This window comes from Thermobia domestica, chromosome 6, assembly GCF_964235325.1.
Source record: "Thermobia domestica chromosome 6, izTheDome1.hap1.1, whole genome shotgun sequence".
Classification (NCBI taxonomy): Eukaryota; Metazoa; Arthropoda; class Insecta; order Zygentoma; family Lepismatidae; genus Thermobia; species Thermobia domestica.
In genome coordinates, this window is record NC_137459.1 from 58,548,213 (window position 1) to 58,570,732 (window position 22,520).

Consider the following 22,520-nt stretch of genomic DNA (forward strand, 5'->3'; position numbering starts at 1 on the left):
AATTAAAAATAAAATGAAACACCGAGGTAAAATGTTGAAAAGTTTAATTACTAACCATAAATTTATACAGTATCCAAAGAATTGCTTACAGCATATATTTCTCAAATGAATTCTATATAAAAGTATTCAAAAAGTAAATAAGAGTAGCTATTTACAATATCAAATATGTATGATAACTGATTTAATACTGTATTTAATTAAGGAATTACTAATCAAAGGATGTTAGTGATATATATTAGATAGCAACCAAACTTTAATCCTTCTGCAAAAAGCCCATATATGAAAGACTGCCGTTCACAAGTTACGACAGAAATAAAAATGTTAACTATTGTACAAGAAAGACTGAAAATTCACATAAAATTTACCCACAAATACGAGTTTGTGAACGTTTCATGTACTTACAAGAATTTAGTAATTTTCAAAATCTACATTAGCTACTAGATTATAAAAAAAGAAATCAGCAAGAAAGGTTGTTCATCATTAGAAAGGGCTCAGTTTATTAACAATTTTAGCTTTCTCTATCTTTGCAAATAGTTTATCTAGTTTTTCAAATACTGTAAAATCGACGTTGTAAAAGAAGTAAATTGGCGGCTTTCGGAGCACAACTACTTTTAATCTGGGAAGGGCAGCCATCTTTCCGTAATTGCTGTTCGGTGCGATTATTCTTTTCGTATGCCTGTATTTCATTTCAGGCAAAACCCAAAAGGCTCTTCGTGGGAAGGTAGGTCCCAGCTGTACTGGTCGAGGGAAACGCTTGTCCAAACCTGTTAGCCAATCAAAAATGAAGGTGTAATTATATGCTTCAATAGCAGGTACTGCTATGTCTTGTGCCTCGTGAATTTCATTGCAACGCGTGAAATTCACTGCATTAAAAACAAAAGAAACAACAAATCATAAATCATAAATTATGGTGATTCAATGTTACAAAAAACATTGTACATACTTCCACTGAACTAAAAAATATGTCTGGATTATAAAGAAAAAAAAAGTTTTCTGAACTTTTCTGGCACAATCAATGATAACTGCACTGAATCGTTTTTATTGTTATTTATTTATTTTTCATGGATAAACATTGGCAATAACATTAAACTTTGAGTCAACATTCCTTACAACCAGTGACGTACGCAAGGGAGAAGTATCGGGGCTTACCCCCTTCTTTGAGCAAGATATTATGTAAAAAATTGCATTTAATGTGAAGATATGTATGCAAACACCTGAAACTGTATGAACTTGGAAGCATGAATCCCATTTCTTGACGCACTTCTACATACGCTACTACATACTTTCAACTTAAGCATACATGTAATTGACTCAAAATAAGGGTTTTCCAAATAATCGAAAGAGTCAGTTGTGATCCCAAATCATCTTATGATGGTTTAATCTCCTTTAACCTACAAGGGATAAGCATCGAACGTACAACTAAATACACTTCTCAAAATATATAACAGGACAAACACAAGTGGTTCTAGTGATGGATACCGTAGATTTCAAATGATGTTCTGTTCAATGTAAACAAAAGATTTTCTATGATTTTGTTCACACATGCGAGATGAAACGGCATCACTACTGTTTCACAATGAAAACAATAACTAATGTTATGGCTTTTAAAAAAATGTTTTCCACCATGAGATTTTACCTTGTGCAAAGACAATTGTTCTCACTCACCTCCAAAAGATTCTACTTTACTGTGTAAGTGCAGTATACAGAGTATCTACAGAAATGTTCTGTGATGATAAACGCAGATAACAGGACTATTATTAATCGTATTAGAATTAGTACTATTATTAATTGTAATTAGATAGAAAAACAAACAAATTGTACTGTTAGGCTCACAGATACTCAATGTGTACTCCACGTGTCACATACACACACCACCCTCACCCTCACCCAAATTACCCACAACCAAAATTTAGACATCTTTCAAGCCTTTCAAAAATAAAGGGATGGTGTAAGACTTGTGCCTTACCCTGTACATAAATATATATATATATATATTTTTATGTATTTTCATTTAAAAAAAAGCCAAAGAGGTTCAATTCAAGGCACCTAGGTGGCCGCTTCCAAAAAATATTATCATGACCTCCAGCGCATCCAATCCATCGCTCTGACGGGCGTTCATTCAAATGTTTTCGAACGTCAAGATGCCAATGGAGAGATGTTCCTACTAGTTGTAAAACAAAATTGTTTTCTCGTTGCAAAGCCATTACTCGCTATACTTTAGCGATTAAGCATTGTGATGATCAATATTGAAACCGGACGTAGTAATACATTTCTACCACTTCTGGTTGCAATAGAGCAGTGGTTTCCAATTGCTTCGGAGTTATGGACATATTTTTATTTTTAAGGCAGTTTAAGGACTCCATCTTTAAATTCTGGTATCTGCGTAGTAATGGTAGACATAGGCGGATATTAGCAATAATTAAATTACCAAGCTTTAATTGTAATTGCCATGGAAAAAATCATACATCATTTTTTTTTTCGAACAGGTTGTAAAATGCTAGTTTTGTACAATTGAGTGCGTTATAAATTATGAATTATATAATGGCACGGTCTCCTAAATTTGTTCCACGATCCCAGTAGTTCGCAGACCACCATACAGAAAGACTGCCATACAGAAATAAAGTCGTAGATGGAACTCATTCTTACGATATTACCTCCATTTTAGAAAACCGTTCTTCCCTGTCCATCACGGTTTTCCACTACTGTGATCAGTGTTGAAACCCAAAATCATAGATTTTCCATCACTTCCGGCTAACATATACGTAAAGTTTTACTTGGGATGCTCAATTGATTCTGAAAGTCCGTTTCTCGATATCTTTTACGGCTTTTTCTCTATAGGGATCAAAATTTAAACCGGAAGAAGTAATAAATTTCTACTACTTTCAGTCTTAGTAGACAAATACAGGAGAAAATTGATTTTTTTTTCTTAAGATGCTGAACCGATATTTAAAAAAAAATGATGCTACAAGGGCTGTTCAGAAAATAACAGACATTTTGAAATAAAAAAATGTAACAGAATGAGCAAACCAAATTGTACTATATACATTTGAAAGGTACACTCTTAACCTATTTCTCCACATAATCGCCATGCAAATTAAAGCACTTATCATACCGTAGCACAAGTTTTTCAATACCACTGCGGTAGAATTCTGCCGTCTGTGATTTCAACCACTGGCTTACACCGGCATGCAGTTCGACGCCAGTATCAATACATTGTGTAGCGAGCCATGTCTTCATCGATGGGACGATGTGGCAGTCACTCGGCGCCAAATCCGGACTGTATGGTGTGTGATTGAACACCTCGCATCCAAAACCATCCAAGAGCTCTCGGGTACGCTTGGCCTGTGTGGACTGCGTTGTCGTGAGAAAACAACACCTTCACACAGTTGGCGGTGGATTTCAATTGGCTTGTAGTTTTTTTGCCAACGAAAACCTAACCACAGAACCCACCTCACAAGAGGCGGGATTTGCTATTGCAGCGCACATTGTAACACGTCACAGAGAGCTCAGCAAGAGCATCAGAGCCCTCACGCTACCACGCCTGGATCCAACGTTCTGACATCAAGATGATGACTCTAGCTCCGCCCACTCCCATGATAGGCCAAAACGTCTCGGACTTTCTCGACAACCCTCGTATCATCGTTTTTATTCTTTGGAAAATAACGTTGAAGCCAGGATAATTGGTTTCTACCACTTCCTGCTTGAATAATGGGTTAACGAAGAAGATGGAACCTATTCTTTGAACTCTGAGTCTATACTAAGAAGCTGCTTCTCGATATCTATTACGGTTTTTTCTCTATGGAGAGCAATATTGAAACTGGAAGTACCACTAAATTTATATCACTTCCTGTTTTAGTAGAGGCTTATGGTGGAGACGGCATCTTTTCTTGGGACGCTGATCGATTCCAAGAAACCGCTTATCGTTATCTATTACCGTTTTCACTCTATGGCGATCAACGGTATTTGAACTGGCTTATTTTCTTCTGGTTTTAATAGAGGGTTAACGAAGGAGACGGAACCCATTCAAGGAATGCTGAATTGATTATAAAAGAACGTTATTCGATATCACCGGTCTTGCTTATAACTATCGACAGATAGACATAGCTGTTCTATCGACTTATGATATTTATGCATAGCATAATTTGGATTTCCAATGGAAGAAGAAGAATACAGCATTTTGTGTTAACAGCGTAAACAGAATATGACAGAAAGCAGCTTATTACCTCTTTTTGGTTTATTCATGATTATAAAAATATCTTCTTAATCTTGGAACAAGTTTAATTCGCAAAGCCGGATGGGACAAAACGGCGGAGCATTAATCATGAAATTTATAAGATGTTTTATCTCCTAACGACAGACATCTTGATTGGATATTTTTCGGCTTCTCCTTAAAGCAAAGACCAGAACCACCTCTACTACAAATTAGACATGACAAAAAAAAGTTAATATCTACCAAAATCTTAGAAACGTCCACAAGAATAGCTTAAAAGCTTTCATTTAAACACAAATATTTGAGCGTGACTTTTAACCCTAGAATACATGGCCTGGGTTAAATGGACCTGTAGCGCTTCCCATATAAGCGTTTCAACAGGATTTTGTTTTCTATTTAAAACGTTTTCTCTCAGTGTGAGCTGCTACATTTGACTTTCTTGAAGTTCTTTCATTTTAGATTTCAACACTAACTGATTAATGGGGATGCGCCCATATAGGATTTTTTGCGATCGTATGTCAGTTGTCACGGAACTCACCTGCTGTACACTTTTCTGTCTAAATATTTGAGGACAATGTACCAAATTGTCCCATGTGATTGATTAAACTGTACTGCCAACTCTATCAGTGATACTAGGTGATTCGCCACTGCAGCCTCTTCAATTACAGGGAGCAGATGGGAAAACAATTGTAAGGAAGCATGATGCCTTTCTTTTCTTTTTCCAAGTTACTTCTAGATTTGGTCCTGACCTCTTTAGAAAGATTGTTGTAAAAGAGCAGTCTCGTCTCGAGAAATTTATCTATTTCGATTAAGAAACTAATCTTGTCTCGAATTTCGTCACGATAATTGTCTCGTTTCGTCCCGTGGAGAAGAGTAGTAACTTTATATATACCCTCTCAAATGTATAGCCTAGATTCTGCATATTAGGGAACAACAATTTGTATCCAATACTTCTTTACAGAATTAGAGCAGAGAAAGAAGCGCCAAAAGTACATAGTAAAGTGAATATTATACGAAAATCTCATGTTCCTGCGATGTCTGATCTAAATATATAGTGGACAATTTATTCTTGATTACCTTGCGAGGAAATAAAGTAGTTTTTGGATCTCGAACTGTTAGAATAGTAATTTACTGTCACGAATTACTTGTTTATAAATTTGAATGTGATTAAGTACATTATTATTATTATTAATACATTTAAAATTTAGCTCCATGGATGTCGTTACAAGTATTAAAACTGTTGCTTCTTTTCGTCATCTTAGATTTTAACCTTAATCTGTATATTAGAAAGTAAAAAGCACAGGGCCCGAAACTACCTCTAATTTAAACTGTTTCATTGTGCTATTAGGGGCTCAGTGGTAGAGCGTTCACCTCTGGTACTAGGGGTCCGGGTTCAATCCCAGCCCCCGCCAAATGAACTTTGTGGTGGACAAACACCGTGTGCGTGGGTTTTCTCGGGGTTCTCCCGTTTCCTCCCACTTTCTTCATTCCACCATTTCATTCATTACTCATCATCACCGTCTCCTTTAGCCTAACCGGCATAACCGTGGGACGTAAAACTCAAAGATTTCATTTCATTTCATTGTGCTATTAGCATCAGCGGGAGTTTTTTTTTTTTTGTCCAAACATACAATTTTTATTATTTGTTAACTGCATACCCGTGCAAAGTTATGCAGTTTACAGTTCCGGATAGATAGTATTCAAATCCACGTTTTCAATTAAGTTCTCTAGATGGCGGAGTTAGTTACTCCTTTTTACACATTATTTTCTTTTGAAAAACTGCGCACACTTCACGAGAATGAAGGATATCCGGGATTTTACATCACTTACCTAAAGTTAATCCTGGTCGTCTGATGACTCTATGTTGACTACCATTGAGACATCCGACTCGTCAGATCCGAGTTCTATGAACTCAACTGTCTTGTCTCTCTGCATACGTGCTGAAATGAAAGTAATATACCGTAAACTACTTCGTATCCACCACTTTAAGTTTCTCGTGTGTAAAAATGAAGCTACAAATTTCAATTTAAAGATAAAATCTTGCGAAAATTATAATAAAAAATTTTAAATTACGTTAAGCTTTACAACCTTACTATTAATAATGAAGCTTAATTAAGATACAATCTCAACTTCATGAAATTGCTCATCTACTTATTTGGTATATATAGCCACTCCGACTCCTCCTACAGTGCTGGATCGATTTTGTTGAATTTTGTTACCTGACTTGACCCTCACCTAGCTTAGGTGCTTAGGTTTCAGACACATTATTTTATTAAAATGCATATCCTAAGGGAAGCTGGACAAGGTGTCAAAAAAAAAAAAAAAAATAAATAAATAAATAAAATAAAATAAAATAAAAAATAAATAAATAAAATAAAATAAAAATTGTATTTCACGATCCTGTCAACTTAGGAAGATGAAACAAAATATAGAAATTCTTCATTTAAAATAAGTGGATCCGTGTCCTAGCATTTTTTAAAATTCCCATTTTAAGGGGGGGGGGGGTAGAAGGCAAATCAATATACATAAAATCTACTTCTGTGTTTATATTCCAGCATTTAACTTTGGAACGCCTGGATCAATTTCAACCGAACTCGATACGCATGAATTATAATGTGAGAAAAATACTGTGTGAATAAGATACTCCTAGCACTTATAGTGGGGTGTGTAAATGTAATCAAAAACAACTTAAATTAATGTTGAATCCATAGTTTTTGGGGTCACTGAGATGCATAGTTACACTCTCGATACCGTCTAAGTCAAAGTTCAGCCCCTTAACACCCCAGGGGCTGGGCTGGGGTGACATGTAAAAATAATTGCAAATTATTGATACTCGTGTTGAATTCATATTTTTCGTGGTTGCTAAGCTGACTGATGACAGTCCCATTGACATTTAAGCTCAAGCTTAGCAAAGAAAGAACATGCGAGATGACGCACAAATATTTGTTATATATTTACTTCATATTAACAGGGGTAACGCCACAGGCGTTGCTCCGTTATTTATTTATTTATTTCACTCATTTCTTTACTCTCAAGTGTTTTGCATAAACCTTATTCTCCCAGTGCGAAGAACACTCATTTCAGATGATAAGTATAAATTTCAGATTCCAAGTGGCACAAGAGGTCGAAAATTGTACCTACCATCTGTTACGCCACCACTTACAAATAGTTACAAACTTCATGGGAATTCATCTACCTTCATCTTGTGCTGTTTCAGCTATCGTCAAGCTGAAGGTCAATGGAGTTCAGGTAGGACCTCATATAAACAGTATGACGTTATATTTGACCCTGCATGTATTAACATTTTTCTGGGCATCTAGCTACATCTATAGTGTCTATAAAACTAAGACAGGTATGTAGAATTCATCCTTACTAAAGAACTTCTTCGAATGACTATAAACGTTGGGTTATATTTAATTTGCTCCATCTAACTACTTTAATAATAAAATTATACTGTTTGCTCATTTTTATCCTTGAAATTAAGTTATATACCCCCACTGTTGTGGCGAAATATAATGAAAATGACTATATACAATTTTATTAAAACACACCTATCCTTTCTTCTTCCCTCTTCTCCTCTTCCCTCACCCATCTGTTCCACCTATCTTCGAAATATTCACATTCCATCGGGTGAGCTTCCTAATAAAATAAATAAACTAATAAAAATTAAGACAAAAATACCTTGAACATGAGGCAAATCATTATAAAACAGTGCATCCTACAATACAAAGGTTGACCATTGATCTTAATAACCTTAATGACCTGGTAACCTTTGAACTACCAGATACGGTGAAATTTCTTACCGTGTAATTATCAACAGGGGGCACACTAACGTACTCTTCATTATCACCACATTAACAGCGTTACCAATTCAAAATAAAGTTGTATTTTTTTTTTTCAAATCCTACTACATCACGTTACTGCACACACAATTCACATCTATGAGGGTAACCAAGAAAGTTCTGTCGCTTTTTCACCCACCACCTTTGAACATCGATATGTCACCTAAGACGTACCTGGAAGATCAAAAATAGTCCTTATTAGCATCGACAACCTTCTTACCAACGTTCTGGAAAGCCATGGATTACATCACGGTAGAACATGGTAGGCCGTGAAGCAAAGAAGTTATCAAGTGCATTTTGCACCTCTACTAGGGATTTAAACTGACGTCTTCGAACGTGATTAGTCAAGGAATGAAACAGGTGATAATCGGACGGTGCAATGTCCGGGGAGTATGCCGGATGCAATAGTGTTTCCCATCCAAGGCGTAGAATGGTGTCCCTGGTCACCATCCTAGCCACGTAGGGCTTAACGTTGGCCTGTGACAGGAGGACTCCTTTGCGATTCAGAAGTGTTGGCTCCAAAGTTTCGAGTTTTTCTTGAACACGGCTTAACTGCTGACAGTACACAGATGCATTGATGCTCTGACCAGCTGGTAGCAGTTCCTGATGCACGATGCCACGAGCAGTCCACCAAACCCACAGGAGTACCTTCTTCTGGTGCAGTGCTGGTTTCGGCTGTTTCAGAACTGGTTCATGGCATGCTAATCAATGATGACGGCGCCGTGGAACTTCGTACAGGACCCACTTCTCGTCACATGTCAACACCCTGTCCAGAAATGGCTGCTTCCCCAGACGAGACAGCAAAGAAACACAGGTGTCTGCTCGCGTTGCCTTTTGGCTCGGAGTCAAATCATGTGGGTCCCATCGACCCAACTTGCAGTGCTTCCCAAGTTGATGGAGGTGCTGCCAAATGGTTTCTTCACTCACACTGAATTGTAGTCCCAGTTCCTTACATGCCTGGCTACTGTTCGCCTCAATTGCTGCCTGAAGATCTTCATTTTATACATGTGTTGGTCTTCCGGCACGTGATGCGTCTTCGAGAGTTTCGTCACCGTCCTTAAACTTGTTAAACCACCGCTGCACTGTTCGCGTAGTCTCGACACTCTCACGAAAGGCCTGGCATATCTACCACCCCGCTGCAACGGCGTTTGACCCCAGTTTAAACTCGTACAGCATACACGCCCTAATGACGCTCTGTGGAGGTCCCATGTTCACTCTGTACTTACGCAAGTTCACAGTGTAACTGAATTGCCATAACCAGGTAGTATGTTGGATATACCCACATCTACAATTGACCTTCGCCTTATCTCCATTTGCATTCAACTCACGGTGTGAGAGCCAATTGGACACAGACCTCCACATAAAGCAACAGAACTTTCTTGGTTACCTTTATACATGAAGAACGAAAACTTACAATTCCACACTTATTAAGGAGTGTTGCACATTAAGGACGATACAAATTGAAATCTTTAAGGGGGCAGACTAGTAAATATTTTTCGAAAGCTAACAGTTTTTATTTTGCCAGTTTTTAGTAAGTGAAAAGAGATAATGAAATGTAACTTACCTTAACAATAGATAGAGTTATTCTACACCCGAAAATACGAGTCAGATGAATTTTTAGTGTTGTCATCCATAGAAATTACAGTGTAACCAGAATTTGTATTACCCAAAAATCTAGGTTATGGCAGCAACTGGAAAAATGAACTCAACGGCAATTGATGACTTATCATACTGTCTGTTCCTTGTTAACTACTTTTAAAATAATATTTGTATTTATTTTGTAATAACTAACATAAATTATTACAGAATAAATACAAATATTATTTAAAAAGTAGTTAACAAGGAACACAGATAGTATGATAAGTCATCAATTGCCGTTGAATTCATTTTTCCAGTCGTTGCCATAACCTAGAAAAAATGAAGTCTTTAACGTCCCACGATTATGCCGGTTAGGCTAAAGGAGACGGTGATAATGAGAAATGAGTGAAAATGGTGGAATGAAGAAAGTGGGAGGAAACGGGAGAACCCGAGAAAACCCATGAGCACGGTGTTTGTCCAGCATAAAGTCCACACGGCGCGAGCTGGGATCGAACCAGGGACCCCAAGCACCGGAGGGGAACGCTCTACCACTGAGCCACCGCGCCCCCTGCCATAACCTAGATTTTTGGGTAATTCAAATTCTGGTCACACTGTAATTTCTATGGATGGCAACACTGAAAATTTTTCCGACTCGTATTTTCGAATGTAGAATAACATTATCTATTACTGAGGTGAGTTACATTTCATTGTCTCTTTTCACTTACGAAAAACTGGCAAAAGAAAAATTGTTAGCTTTTGAAAACTATTTAGTAGTCTACTCCCTTAAATTTTACGTCCGACGGTTATGCTGGTTAGGCTAAGGGAGACGGTGATGAGAGATGAATGAAATGGTGGAATGAAGAAAGTGGGAGGAAACGGAAGAACCCTGAGAAAACCCACGAGCACGGTGTTTGTCCACCACAAAATCCACACGGCGCGAGCTGGTATCGAACCAGGGACCCCAAGCACCGTAGGTGAACGCTCTACCACTGAGCCACCGCCCTCCCTACCCAGAGGACGATACAATATCGCAAACAGCGAAAAACAATCAAATTTTGCAGGGTTCTACAACAGTAATTGAGTAAGTGACACGAATATGGTAACATATCCAATTAAAATGGCGTATTTGTAAGAACATTATACAACTACAATACTTTTTGATTTATTATGTTTCCATAACATTACAACATTACTTTTTGCTAGGTGTAATTACAATTACCTAAATTTAAGCAGTGTTTCAAACTAAACTATTTACCGTATTTTCAGAACGGCGTAAACGGCATTATATTCACATCTGATGAAAGCCATCTAAGCAAATGATGAGGTACTTATCTAGGTACTCTTTCGAAACAGAAGTTTTTGAAAAAAAGTAAGACTTCCAATCTCTTGTATCTCGGTTCGTATTTAATCGAAATTCGTCATATCATGATCAGAGTATTAGACACTAGAGTACTTTAGATATGAATTGCCGAGTCCGTCTCACTTGCGTTGTTGCTGCTACAGATGATAACATAATTTGTACGTTAATGACACAGTGTATTCCCGATAGTTTGTTTGGGTGTCACAAGCTGTTTGACGCGACACTCGCCTCACGTTTGAACTACAGGTTGTTATTTGATTATTCCAGGTGGAAAGGCATAATACAGCCGCAATTCATCGTCGAATGAGTAAAGATTACGGCAGAAACTTGGCGGAAAATGATGGCTGTGTGCACGACTGATGCAGAGAGTTTAAAGAAGGACTTACCGATGTAGACGAGGGCAATCAAGGGTGTAAAACTATGACGGAAAACGCCCTTGCTGAACGCGTGAATTATGTGGTTCGTGAAAGGAGTATATTACGATTTCTGAACTGTCTGTTGAGTTCCAGGAAATTTCAAAATCAACCCCTGAAGAAGTGGAATTACATTTGACTGGTATTTCGATTGGACTTGACATGTTTTAGAGCTCGCTACTCCACAGTAGTTAAACGGGGGTAGGAGATCGAGGAAGGCAACGTCCAATGAATAGTTTTGTCTTGCCCTTGTTTCGTAATCCCACGTGGTTCTTCTCTTTTAGCTTAGTGGGAGTCGAAAAAATAGCCCTCGTATATACAAAATAATAATAATTTCAGTAAAAAAAAAAAAAAAAATCGCGATATACAGTGAGTGCTTACTGAATTGCAACTACCTATCTAATACTTTGTTGGTCCACCTTCTGGTCAGACGACCGCCTAGATACGGCGTGGCATGGATTCTGGTAGTTGCTGATGGCATCCCACAATGAGTTTACCGAGTTGGAGAAGTCATGGTGTGAAAAGCTCGTTCCACAACATCCCATAAATGTTTTATACGATAAAGATCCGGTGAGTTAGGGGCCAATTCACATGCTGCAGCTCCGTGAAATATTCTTTAAGCCAAGTAAGTAGAGCCCTGGCTTGGTGGCACCGTGCATTATCGTTCTGGAAAATGCTGTCTTAGTGTGGGTAGAAGTGTTGCATTGTAGGGTGTATGTGATTCTCTAACACATGTAGTACACAATGGATGTCTTGCTGTGGTCCTGCACACCAATGGTCCCAGTTCATGCCAACAGAAGTATCCCCAAACCATACAGCCGCCCTCACCTTCCTGTACAGTATGCACCATGCACGAAGGGTTCATAGCTTCGTGCTGTTGGCGCCACACATGCACATGCACGTCCAAGAGGAGTAGCACAAACCGCGATTTATCGAACGAACATACCCTTTTCCAATCACCCATTGTCCAATTCGCGTGTTCCTGTGCCCAAGCGCGATGACGTCGGCGGCGACGAGTTATAAGGAGTAGGTTGTCTGCTGTGGAACTGCATGCGTGGCAGCGTACGTCGTATAGCTGCATGGGATATGGGTGTTATGCATCCATAATTGTATTGGTCACGTAATTCCCGGGCACTGATGGTTCACTTGGCTGTCACAAGCTGTTTGACGCGATGCTTGCCCCACGTTTTGAACTTCCGTACGCCCCTGTAGTTCCGTCTCTTGGAGACCGTTACCCTATTTTCTTCCCACTCCTTGTACACCTTCAGTACACAGGAACGGGCACATCCGACAAGTATTGCTGTCTGGGTTACTGACGCATCTATTGCTCGGGTCCTCACATTCATGCTCTATGGGAATGAGGATAAATCCCGCCCACCTCCCATTATAACAGTGTGCTCTCTGCCGACATGTAGTCTCGAGTGTGTTCTTTCTCTTTAATACTACCAGTTGGGGTGGTCATGTAATCAGCTCGGCTGCTGAACACATTTTCTTGTGTGGAGGGGTGGTCACAATTCATTTAGCACTCACTGTAAATGTGTATATACTCACAAAAGTTTTTTACGCAAATAACTGGAAAAACAACAAATATTGACACTTATTTAAAAAAAAATCCAAAACAATAAAGACCATATTAAAAGTTTAACCTAATAATATAATAATTAACCTTGTGGAGACCGAGTCCTTTTCAGTACGCAAGGCCGTTGACACCGGGTCCATTATATTACGTCGATTATTACAATCATATAGAAATTTAAAATTAGACTTTATTTCAACAGTCTTTAGAGAAGTATCACATTAAATTACGTAGATGATTTTTAATAGTCATAAATCATAGTGCCGTTTACAGCAATTTGATATCTTGAACCATTCTGCAGGTATGAAAAAAAAAAGTACCTAAATTTGATATATTGCTTAAAATGGCATATTTGTGGGAACTTTTAAAAACACATTTTGATTTACTTTACTTCTATGATATTACAATACTTTTCTGGTAGGTGAACCATATGTTCTTGGAATTACATAACTTTAAGCAAGGTAGCAAACTTTACCATTATTTGTCATATATCCAGAATGATTCAAGATTTCAAGTTACTGTAAACAGCATTATGGTCTTCACATCTATTGAAAACCATCTATGCAATTACATGAGGTACTTATCTACGGAGTTTTTAGAAATAAAGGTTTCTGTAAAAAAGGCCGAATTTTTCAATCCTTTTCATTTTTGTTCCTATTCATTCGAAATTCGTCATATCATGATCATAGTATGAGACACTAAAGTATTTTGGACGTACATTGCCTCAGTCTGTCTCACTTGCATTATTACAGCTATGGTTGCCACCAAATTTAGAATTTTTGTGATACTGTAGTGTCTTTAGTTTGCAACACTGACAAACTAATTTGATATTTTAAGTTTTCGTTTAACATGTAAATTTGAAATATACAATAACCTGACTTAGTGCCATTTGAAAAATGTAACTTTATGTTGGGCTGGCAACGCTATTAACCTGGTGGTATCATAGAGTATGTCAGAAAATGTCCCGCTGTCGATATTTGCATGGTACAAAACTTCAGTGTTTTTTGTAAACTAGTTTAAAAGTTACAAGAGCGTATCAAGATAAATGGTCAATCCTGTATATATTGGTTGTATCAAAAGTTGAGGACAAAAGCCAGCTCTGTTATGTAAAGATACGAAAAATTGGGAATTTGTTAAAAATGCGTGCTTTTCAATTTGAAATAGTTGAATTTTCAATCGCAGTAGCTGTTTGGGCTCCACACTGGTAAGGCGTCTTAACTATATACATATATAAAAATATATACTATCTTTGTGACTAAATCATTCTTGAACCACCTGACCGCTCTCGATCAAATTTTCAACATAGATGAGGTTCGAGCTGAGTTGTTTTTTTATCATTTCACTTTGACGGTGCAATTTAGTGGAGGGGGAAATATATATATATATATATAAATATATATATATAAATGATAAAAAATGACCGATATTAGGGTCAAGTCAACAGTTTTCGAGGTCGCAAAGATGAACAGTGACACTTCCGATGCCGTTTCAATCCAAATTCAGCCCTCAATAGTGATATTTTTTTTTTAATATAAATTACTTATTATTTTTCTGATTTTTCATTATATTTTCTTTGTTTTTGTCGGTTTGAAGGCGCTTCGGTAGTAGTAAGTGACTGACTAACGGAACATATTACAAATTTTTCTTTTATATATATATATATATATATATATATATATATATATATATATATATATATATATATATATATATATATATATATTAGGGTGACCCTTATCTTCCAACTTCCGAGGTTCTTTGAGCCTCACCCCCTAAAATTGTTTCATATCATGCCAAAGTAATCTATGAGAAAAATTAACTCAACTGAATAACATTAAATGGTGTCCCAAGCGACCTCAAGTTTTCAGAATTTAGATTTCTGGGCTTTCGGAATCTATGACCATGTTAGCCCATCACGTATATGAGGAATGATGTCCCTCGGCGAACACACTATCCGAGGAAAGGAAAGGAAGGAAACGGCCTGGGACCTATAAGTTAGGTACCACCCCGGCTTTTGTCTCGTGTGAATGAGGAAAACACAGGAAAATTTCATTCAGGACGGCTGGCCTGAAAAACTTTTTTTACACTTTTTCGACCGAGTGCCCACACCGGGAATCGAACCCGGGCTACGCTACGCGGGGTCATTCACGTTTTCAATGCTTTTACAATATAAAATATAACATAAAGGTACGTTGTAATTTTGGAACAACTAGATGGAGTGTGACCATATCTTGAATAGGGGTAATGAAGGTAGAACCTCATCTATTACTGTACAGTACCATCATGACGGCCACCTTGAAGTCCGACCCTTTGTATTCAAATCCAGAATTTTTAATAGGAGCGGGTTATATTATGTGACATACGTTTTGGGGCGCTTTTCACCACAAGTGCAGGTCTAACGTTATTTCCAACTTATCCCTAGTTATTTAAAAGTTGTTGCTACCTTTGTACGATATGTTCACTAACTTAAAATTGTCTTTCCAAACTTAGAATTAGGATTTAGGTTTTTGGGCTTACGGATCTAAGGCCATTTAGCTCGTCACGTATATGAGGGCGAACAATTTCTTGAAAAGGACGGAAGAAAGCGGCCTGGGACCATTATGTTAGGTACCATTGCGGCATTTGCCTGGTGGGAATGAAGGAAACCCAGGAAAATCTCACTTAAGATGGCTGTCCTGAAAAAGCTGTTATACTCTTTCAACCGAGTGTACCCACCAGGAATCGAACCCGGGACCGGTCGCACTAAAGGTGAGACCGTTAGCGACTTCGCTACACGGGGCCACTCTTTCCAAACTTATAAGGTATCTTTGCCGGCAAGAAAAAAAGAATAACGTTCAATTATTATAGTAAAAAAACACTTACTTCTTTTATTTGTTTGGCTTCCACAGCTTCTTCTCCATGCAAGTACATTTTGTCTGAAAAATATGAATACCATTCCAAATTTATGAGATTTTGAAATTCAGAAACATTTTACAAACAGTCCAATAATATATAGCCTGCAAAAGGTGACAACGTAACTATCGTAAACAAATAAATTAAATTAATAGCTACTTACTAAATTACTATCTCATCGTTCAGCTCTGTAGAACTGTATGCGTGTCTGCTGTATCCAGAAAGTTACGAAACGTATCGCTTTGGAAACATACATATATATATATATATAAAATGAGCTAGTAGGAAATAGCAAAAACATAACTCCAAAAAACACATCATGCGCTCTTTAGCTAAAACTCCCGATCAGATGAGATGGGGAAGTAGGGACAAAAACAAAACAGAAATTAAATTAAAAGCATAGAGAAAGATGGTGCGTTCAGGTGGGTGTCATGTTTAACAGAGTCATATGATAGTGATACCAGGCTGTACATAGGTAAGAATTTAGTGGAAGAAGATAGGTAGGTCGGTAGGAATGCAAAAACCAACAGATTAATAAAGGAAGAGGAAAAATTTTGTGTAACAGGGAAGAAGGATTGAAAAATTCTGTTTGCCTTTTCCACAGTGTTCCTAATAAAATGGATGAAAGGCAAGTTTTTCTAACGGATGAAAGTTTTTCTAACATAAGATTGTAATAAGAAGACGACGAAATGGATGCACATCATTTCTTATTGTTTTCCACGTTGATTGGTCTTAATACATAATTATACACTGAAAATCACCAGATTTATTTATATTATTAGGCACATGTCAAAGTGTATAGCAGCTTACCTTTACGTTTTACAAGCACAAGTGCATGGCCACAGAGAGGATCGAATTATGAAAATCAAATCCTAAAAAAGAAAACTGGGTTGGGTACAAAAGCAAGATTTTAATTTTGCATTATATTAATGAGTTGAGTTGATTTTGAATTTAACGTCCCTCTTAGCAGCGAAGCTATATGAGACGGGACCAACTGATTATAACGTGGAATTTGAACCACATGATCTCCCGCCGGGAATCGAACCCGGGTCTCCCACGCCAATGTATTACTATAAGCTTAATCTTAGTTACACAACAATATTCTTTTACGATTTTATTACTATTATTATTTTAAAACATATAACCTCTTCACTAAAAGAACTCCTATACCAACAGGGTACATTAATCATCAACAAAAATGTTCATGTTTCATATTCAATTGGCTAGATTAGACGAGCACAAACTACAGAGGCATGTCAACAATTAGTTAAACACTACAAAATATATATTCATACCACAAAAAGTTTGGAAGTTTGGAATATCGGGACACTGTGTTATAGCAAACAAGGAGCGTTAAGCAATAAAGGGCACTAGATATAGTTCGTGTCAATATGAACTAGCCAACAAATTCACTGGACATCAACTGAATTTAATGTGATGGGACTTTTTCAGAATCTCCATTAAAACTTCAGAACCTCATTTGTGATATTACAAAAAAGAACGGGTCTGTATGCGAAGGATAATTTACACGCATATATTATAGGGATACCAAAAAGCAAGGGGTTATATAATCACACAAGTAGAATTGGAAGGGGTCACACACTGCCTCTAAGACAAGTGAAATTGTAAACATCATGAAACACCCACCGGAAAGACCATAAAAGTAATTTATGATTGTTTACATTGTGCCGAACAATGTACATTTTCAGTTAGTATGTTTCTCTGATATTGTGTCGTACACAGAACTTGGCTTTTGGCGCAGTCATTTCACTGGTTTCTTCATTTTATTCCAAATAGTTTGTGAGCAATGTATATAAGGTGTAACTAGTTACTTGGAAGAAAGCATCTATTTATCTTCATTAGAGGAGAAAAAAGGAAGAAAGAAGAAAAAACGGCTCAAACAGCAATGAATGTGAAAACTCCATGAGTCCAATGTACAAAGAATTGAAATACCATCACTTCAAATCTATGTACAAGATAAATAATTTCTGTGATAAAAACATTTCAGTACAATTTTATGAAAATACTTACTTAGTACTTTAGCATTTTTGGAGTATTCTGATTTCGAGACAACAACAGCAGCAATTTCGTTCAGTGACACTACTTCTCCGCTTAAAGTCAACTTCAAAATAACACGCCCCGTTTCATCACCAAGCCCTTTAACCTGGAAAAGCTAAACAATTACTCGCTGAATATTAAAAAAAAATAATAATAATAAAATAAAATAAAATAAATAAAAATAAAAATAAATAAATAAATAAAAATTAATTATAATACAAATCCAGCAACGCTAAAAATTCCACGCTATAGCACTCCTTAAGCAGCAAAACATGAGTAACATTTTAGTTTACATTTAGCCAATATTGCGGAGATGCCAAATATTGAGGTTTTTGCAAAATGTAACAAATCTTTCATGTCATAATATACATCTCATACGTAAAAAGTTTCGGTAGCATTCCATCGATGATACTATTATAAGAACTGTATGCCACGTTAAAAACTATTGCAACCATTGTCTGTGATTTTCGTTTTACCGTTACAATAAAAACTTTTGAGATACAAACATGTAACACATGGGAAATTACTTAATTATGTGACAGAATGCATATCAATTAATTAAAAGTGTACTCATCAAAGCACCAATATGCAAATTCGACGCACATGTTTCAGTGACTACCTATCTGACCTTATTAATCTACTGCAATCAGTAATTATGGATGTACTACTTCAAGCTTCAGTATTGAAGTCCCGTAGTTCGGAAGTTTACCGTAGTTTCGCACTGTTAAACGAAACTCACTTGTTTTGTTTAATACCTGTAGGTTTCTGTTTGCAATAGAGGGATAAAGTCGGAGGTAAATTCTTATCTTAAAAACCTTTCTTTCTATTTGTTACCGTTTCTGCTCTCTGAAGATCAATATTAAAACCGGAAATGGTAGTAGATTTTATCAATTCCGGTTTTAGTACAGATAACGGAAGGGATAGGACATATTTTCGGGATGCTGCATTCATTGCAGAAAATATAATTTTGCTACCTATTACTGCATTTGCTCTGGTAACTGTCAACTAACAGACTAATGGACGGACATAGCATTCTATAAGACTTCCACTATTTATGCATAGATAATTTAGAACTCTAAATGTGTTACTTAAAAGCGTATTAGAAAGCGAAGAAAATCTTGATATGAATTGTGTCCGAAAAATAGGTTCAAATTGGCTTTAATACCCCTATTGTAACCGAAAGTAATGAAGTTTTATCATTTATGGTTTCAATAAATGGTCATAAATTGAGAACTGAAAAAAATGAAAAATTAAATATATATAAACTGATAAAAGCGCCCACCCAGTGCCTTTTGGCCTTAATATTCATTGCTACTCCCGTCACACTGCCCAGCCTGTACACACTCCATTCTGCCTGGGAACAAATATTGCAGAATTGATTATAATGGTATTTCAGTCTCTACCGATAATGTAACTCTGCACGCTGTTCGTAGTAGAGCACTAGAAAATAACAATCCACGAATTCCACCATCAACCTCCTTTATACCCTTGTTCCCAATTCAGCTTTCATGCATAGTAATATTAATGATGCCCCTCAACTACATCTGTGCCGAACAATGTAATGTCATGTTGCCCAATGACACTATAAAAGGATGATTACCAAAAGAAGTTTAATTTTTGATCAATAATTTCTAGTAGTGACATTAAACGTAACCTGCATATTAATATTTATTTTCAACATATATAAACTTGAAATCTATAACAATTATATTTTTATTCTATTTAGTGCTGGAACTGTATGTTGTAATACCCGGCAGCACCATGCTACCTCTATGTGCAATAAACTTGTGGTTCACTCCTTCAAGACTGTTTTGGCTCTCCAAGGGAATCCAATCATAATTAACCACAAACAAATATAAAAGTACCATGAAATATCATAGGTTGTCTTATTCTCAAATGAAACAGTCTTATCAAGGTAAATATAATATTTATTCAGAAATAATAATAATAATAATGTGATTCGATGAAATTCCTTAGAAAGATCTGGAGCTCTTTCACTTCAGAGCCCTATTCCTTAAGCCTCCTGATCATCACTCAGACCAAAAGACTCCTACAAATTTATTCAGTCAGACTCTACTGATCCGCCACTCCATCACAGTTTTGTCTGACACCTACCTCTATCGGGAAAGCGTGGGCCGCGGTGGCTCAGTGGTAGAGCGTTCACCTCTGGTGCGTGGGGTCTCGGGTTCAATCCCAGCTCCCGCCAAGTGAACTTTGTGGTGAACAAACATCGTGAGCGTGGGTTTTCTTGGGGTTCTCCCGTTACCTCCCACTTTCTTCATTTCACCATTTCATTTATTTCTCATCATCATCGTCTCCTTTAGCCTAACCGGCATAACCGTGGGACGTAGAACTGAAATATTTCATTTCTATCGGGAGAGCCTGATTTTCCGTCAACAAAATTTTAGAGTACCCTGTTGTATATGGACACCACTTACCCCAGACACGTTACTCTTTCTCTAAAGGGAAGACCATCACTCAGGCTTCTCTGGTCTAGCAAAAGAAAGTTCTAAGAGAAACCTTAAAAGTATTTCTGCCTCTGAGCTTAAAAAAATGTTCATAACCTACTTTCTCCTATCTAGAAGATAAAGGGAATCACTTATCCCAATAAGCTATCATTCAAGCTTATCACTGGCTAAGCTAAAAAAGGTTAACTAACTTGGTCATCACTCAGACCCAAGGAAATCACTCATTCCTTGCTTTAGCCATCACTTAGGCTAGTCCCTACTATTTCCTTATATATATATATATATATATATATATATATAATCTAAAGCCAGAGAAATCATTCATTCTCTGTCTTCGGTCATCATTCAGACCAATTCCTACAAGATAGGAAAGTTCTTTAAAAAAGAGGCAGGGCCTTTCAACGTCAAACGGCTCTAGCAGCCATAGGAATCCAACCTGCGATGCACTAAGAGGTTTCTCTTTTTATACGGTCGAAGACTCTTCTCTTTTTAATTTTACTTATTTTTATTTTCGCTTAAAATTCCGAAAAAAAAAAAAATGAATCTGAACAACCGTCGGAAGCTTCTGGAAATTTCCATCTAGTCACTATAAGAAAAAGAAGCTATACAGAAAAAACTTGAACGTTGTGTATGTTAAACAAAGCTGAGAGAAACCAAGTACAGAAATATACAGTTTAGCATATATATACATAGATATAAGAAAGCAGTATTCAAGATAAAATTTATAACACAAATACGTATATATATGTAATTAAATATATATGTCTGGCCAGACTTACCTTTATTAGTAACAATAATTGTATACACATTTACATTAATCCTTTATTCAAAAAATAAAACACAGTAAGGGCGAACACTTGTCTTTACAAACTTACATAAGATAATAAAAGCTATAATGTATACTATCAATCCTGTCTCTCCAAAATAGTTCAAGCGTTAAGCATTTATATTTTATTAAAAAAAAATATAAATAATATATATATATATATATATATATATATATATATATATATATATATATATATATAAGTTATTATTATTATTAACTTTAGGTGTTTCTTAAAAAAAAAAAAGAATAAAGTATGTTAAAATTTAAATACCATTAATTTTTCTCTGGAAGTTCGAGTTTATTCTGATTATGTGTAAAATCTGAAGGTGTTTTAATCACAAGTGAAACAATTCACGTGCCGCATGAGTTTTTTTTCCCATGTGTTTGGATCTCATTAAACACTACGGAACGATGTGTAACGCAGCAACTAGCCGCTGGTGCCGCGCGCGGCCAGGGCTTCGTACTTCGTTCCATTTATTAACATTGTATCATACACCGCGCGGCAGCTACGCGGTTTGAACGCGACATTTTGCCGCCCTGTGCGTGATCACGGTAACACTTTTGTAATTGGCGGTAAAGCCATTTTCAAGCAGTAAATATACTAGGTTAATGGAAAACTGATTGATTTGACATAAAAACTGTACTTTAAGCATAACCTTGAAAACAATGTCCTTATTCAAAGCATTATATATATTAACTCACCTCACCGTACGCTCCTTTATTGCTGCCTAGTATTACTTTCACAAATGCCCCTTTCACTAATTTCAATTCTTCTTCCTCTTTCGAATGGGTTTTACGCCCAACATTTGGCTTTTCTGCACCAAGGCCCATTCCCTTTGGTCGTAATACTGGAAGGACTGGAGTTACTGCCCTAGAAGTACAGATAAACGGAACGTCAAGAATATTCCACACAGGTTCCGTACACAAGTAAGCCTCAAATTGACAGAAACAGACAAGCTCCAAAACAAAGATGATCTCAATCAGTAAATAAATACGTACATAATACATAAGAACTCCAAGATAATATATGAATTCATAGAGGTAATGTAACCAAGCATGATTAGAGAGAGTACCCAACATTATGTTTATGTTTTATTTATTATTTCAAATACACCACAGTTTATTTCATATTGACAGACTAAAATTAAATGGTGTTTATTAATATTATTTTTTTTTTTATATTAAGTACTAGTAGGATAGTAAAACGTCATACAAATACACGCTGCAATAGCAACAAAACAATGCTTAAGAATGAAAATCCATTATCTCGTATGTCAGTCACTTTCAGTACCTT

General features: G+C 36.7%; 1 protein-coding gene across 6 annotated transcripts in view; it reads right to left on the minus strand.

The window, feature by feature from the left end:
- Nucleotides 1-27: 27 nt before the first annotated feature.
- LOC145688027 (uncharacterized) overlaps nt 28-22,520 on the minus strand; it is a 113,385-nt gene continuing 90,892 nt past the window's right edge. For 3 of the 6 annotated variants that reach the window (XM_081761705.1, XM_081761702.1, XM_081761701.1), the window contains 6 exons: nt 21,929-22,097; nt 17,903-18,044; nt 15,842-15,894; nt 7,762-7,849; nt 6,041-6,150; nt 28-764 (listed from right to left, as the gene is read on the minus strand). In XM_081761705.1, the coding sequence (XP_081617831.1) occupies nt 6,047-6,150; nt 7,762-7,849; nt 15,842-15,894; nt 17,903-18,044; nt 21,929-22,097 (556 nt within the window). In that variant the 3' untranslated portion in view covers nt 28-764; nt 6,041-6,046. Of the gene's footprint in view, nt 765-6,040; nt 6,151-7,761; nt 7,867-15,841; nt 15,895-17,902; nt 18,045-21,928; nt 22,098-22,520 lie in introns of those variants that run through there. The other 3 variants (XM_081761703.1, XR_014131831.1, XM_081761704.1) reach the window with 3 other exon arrangements.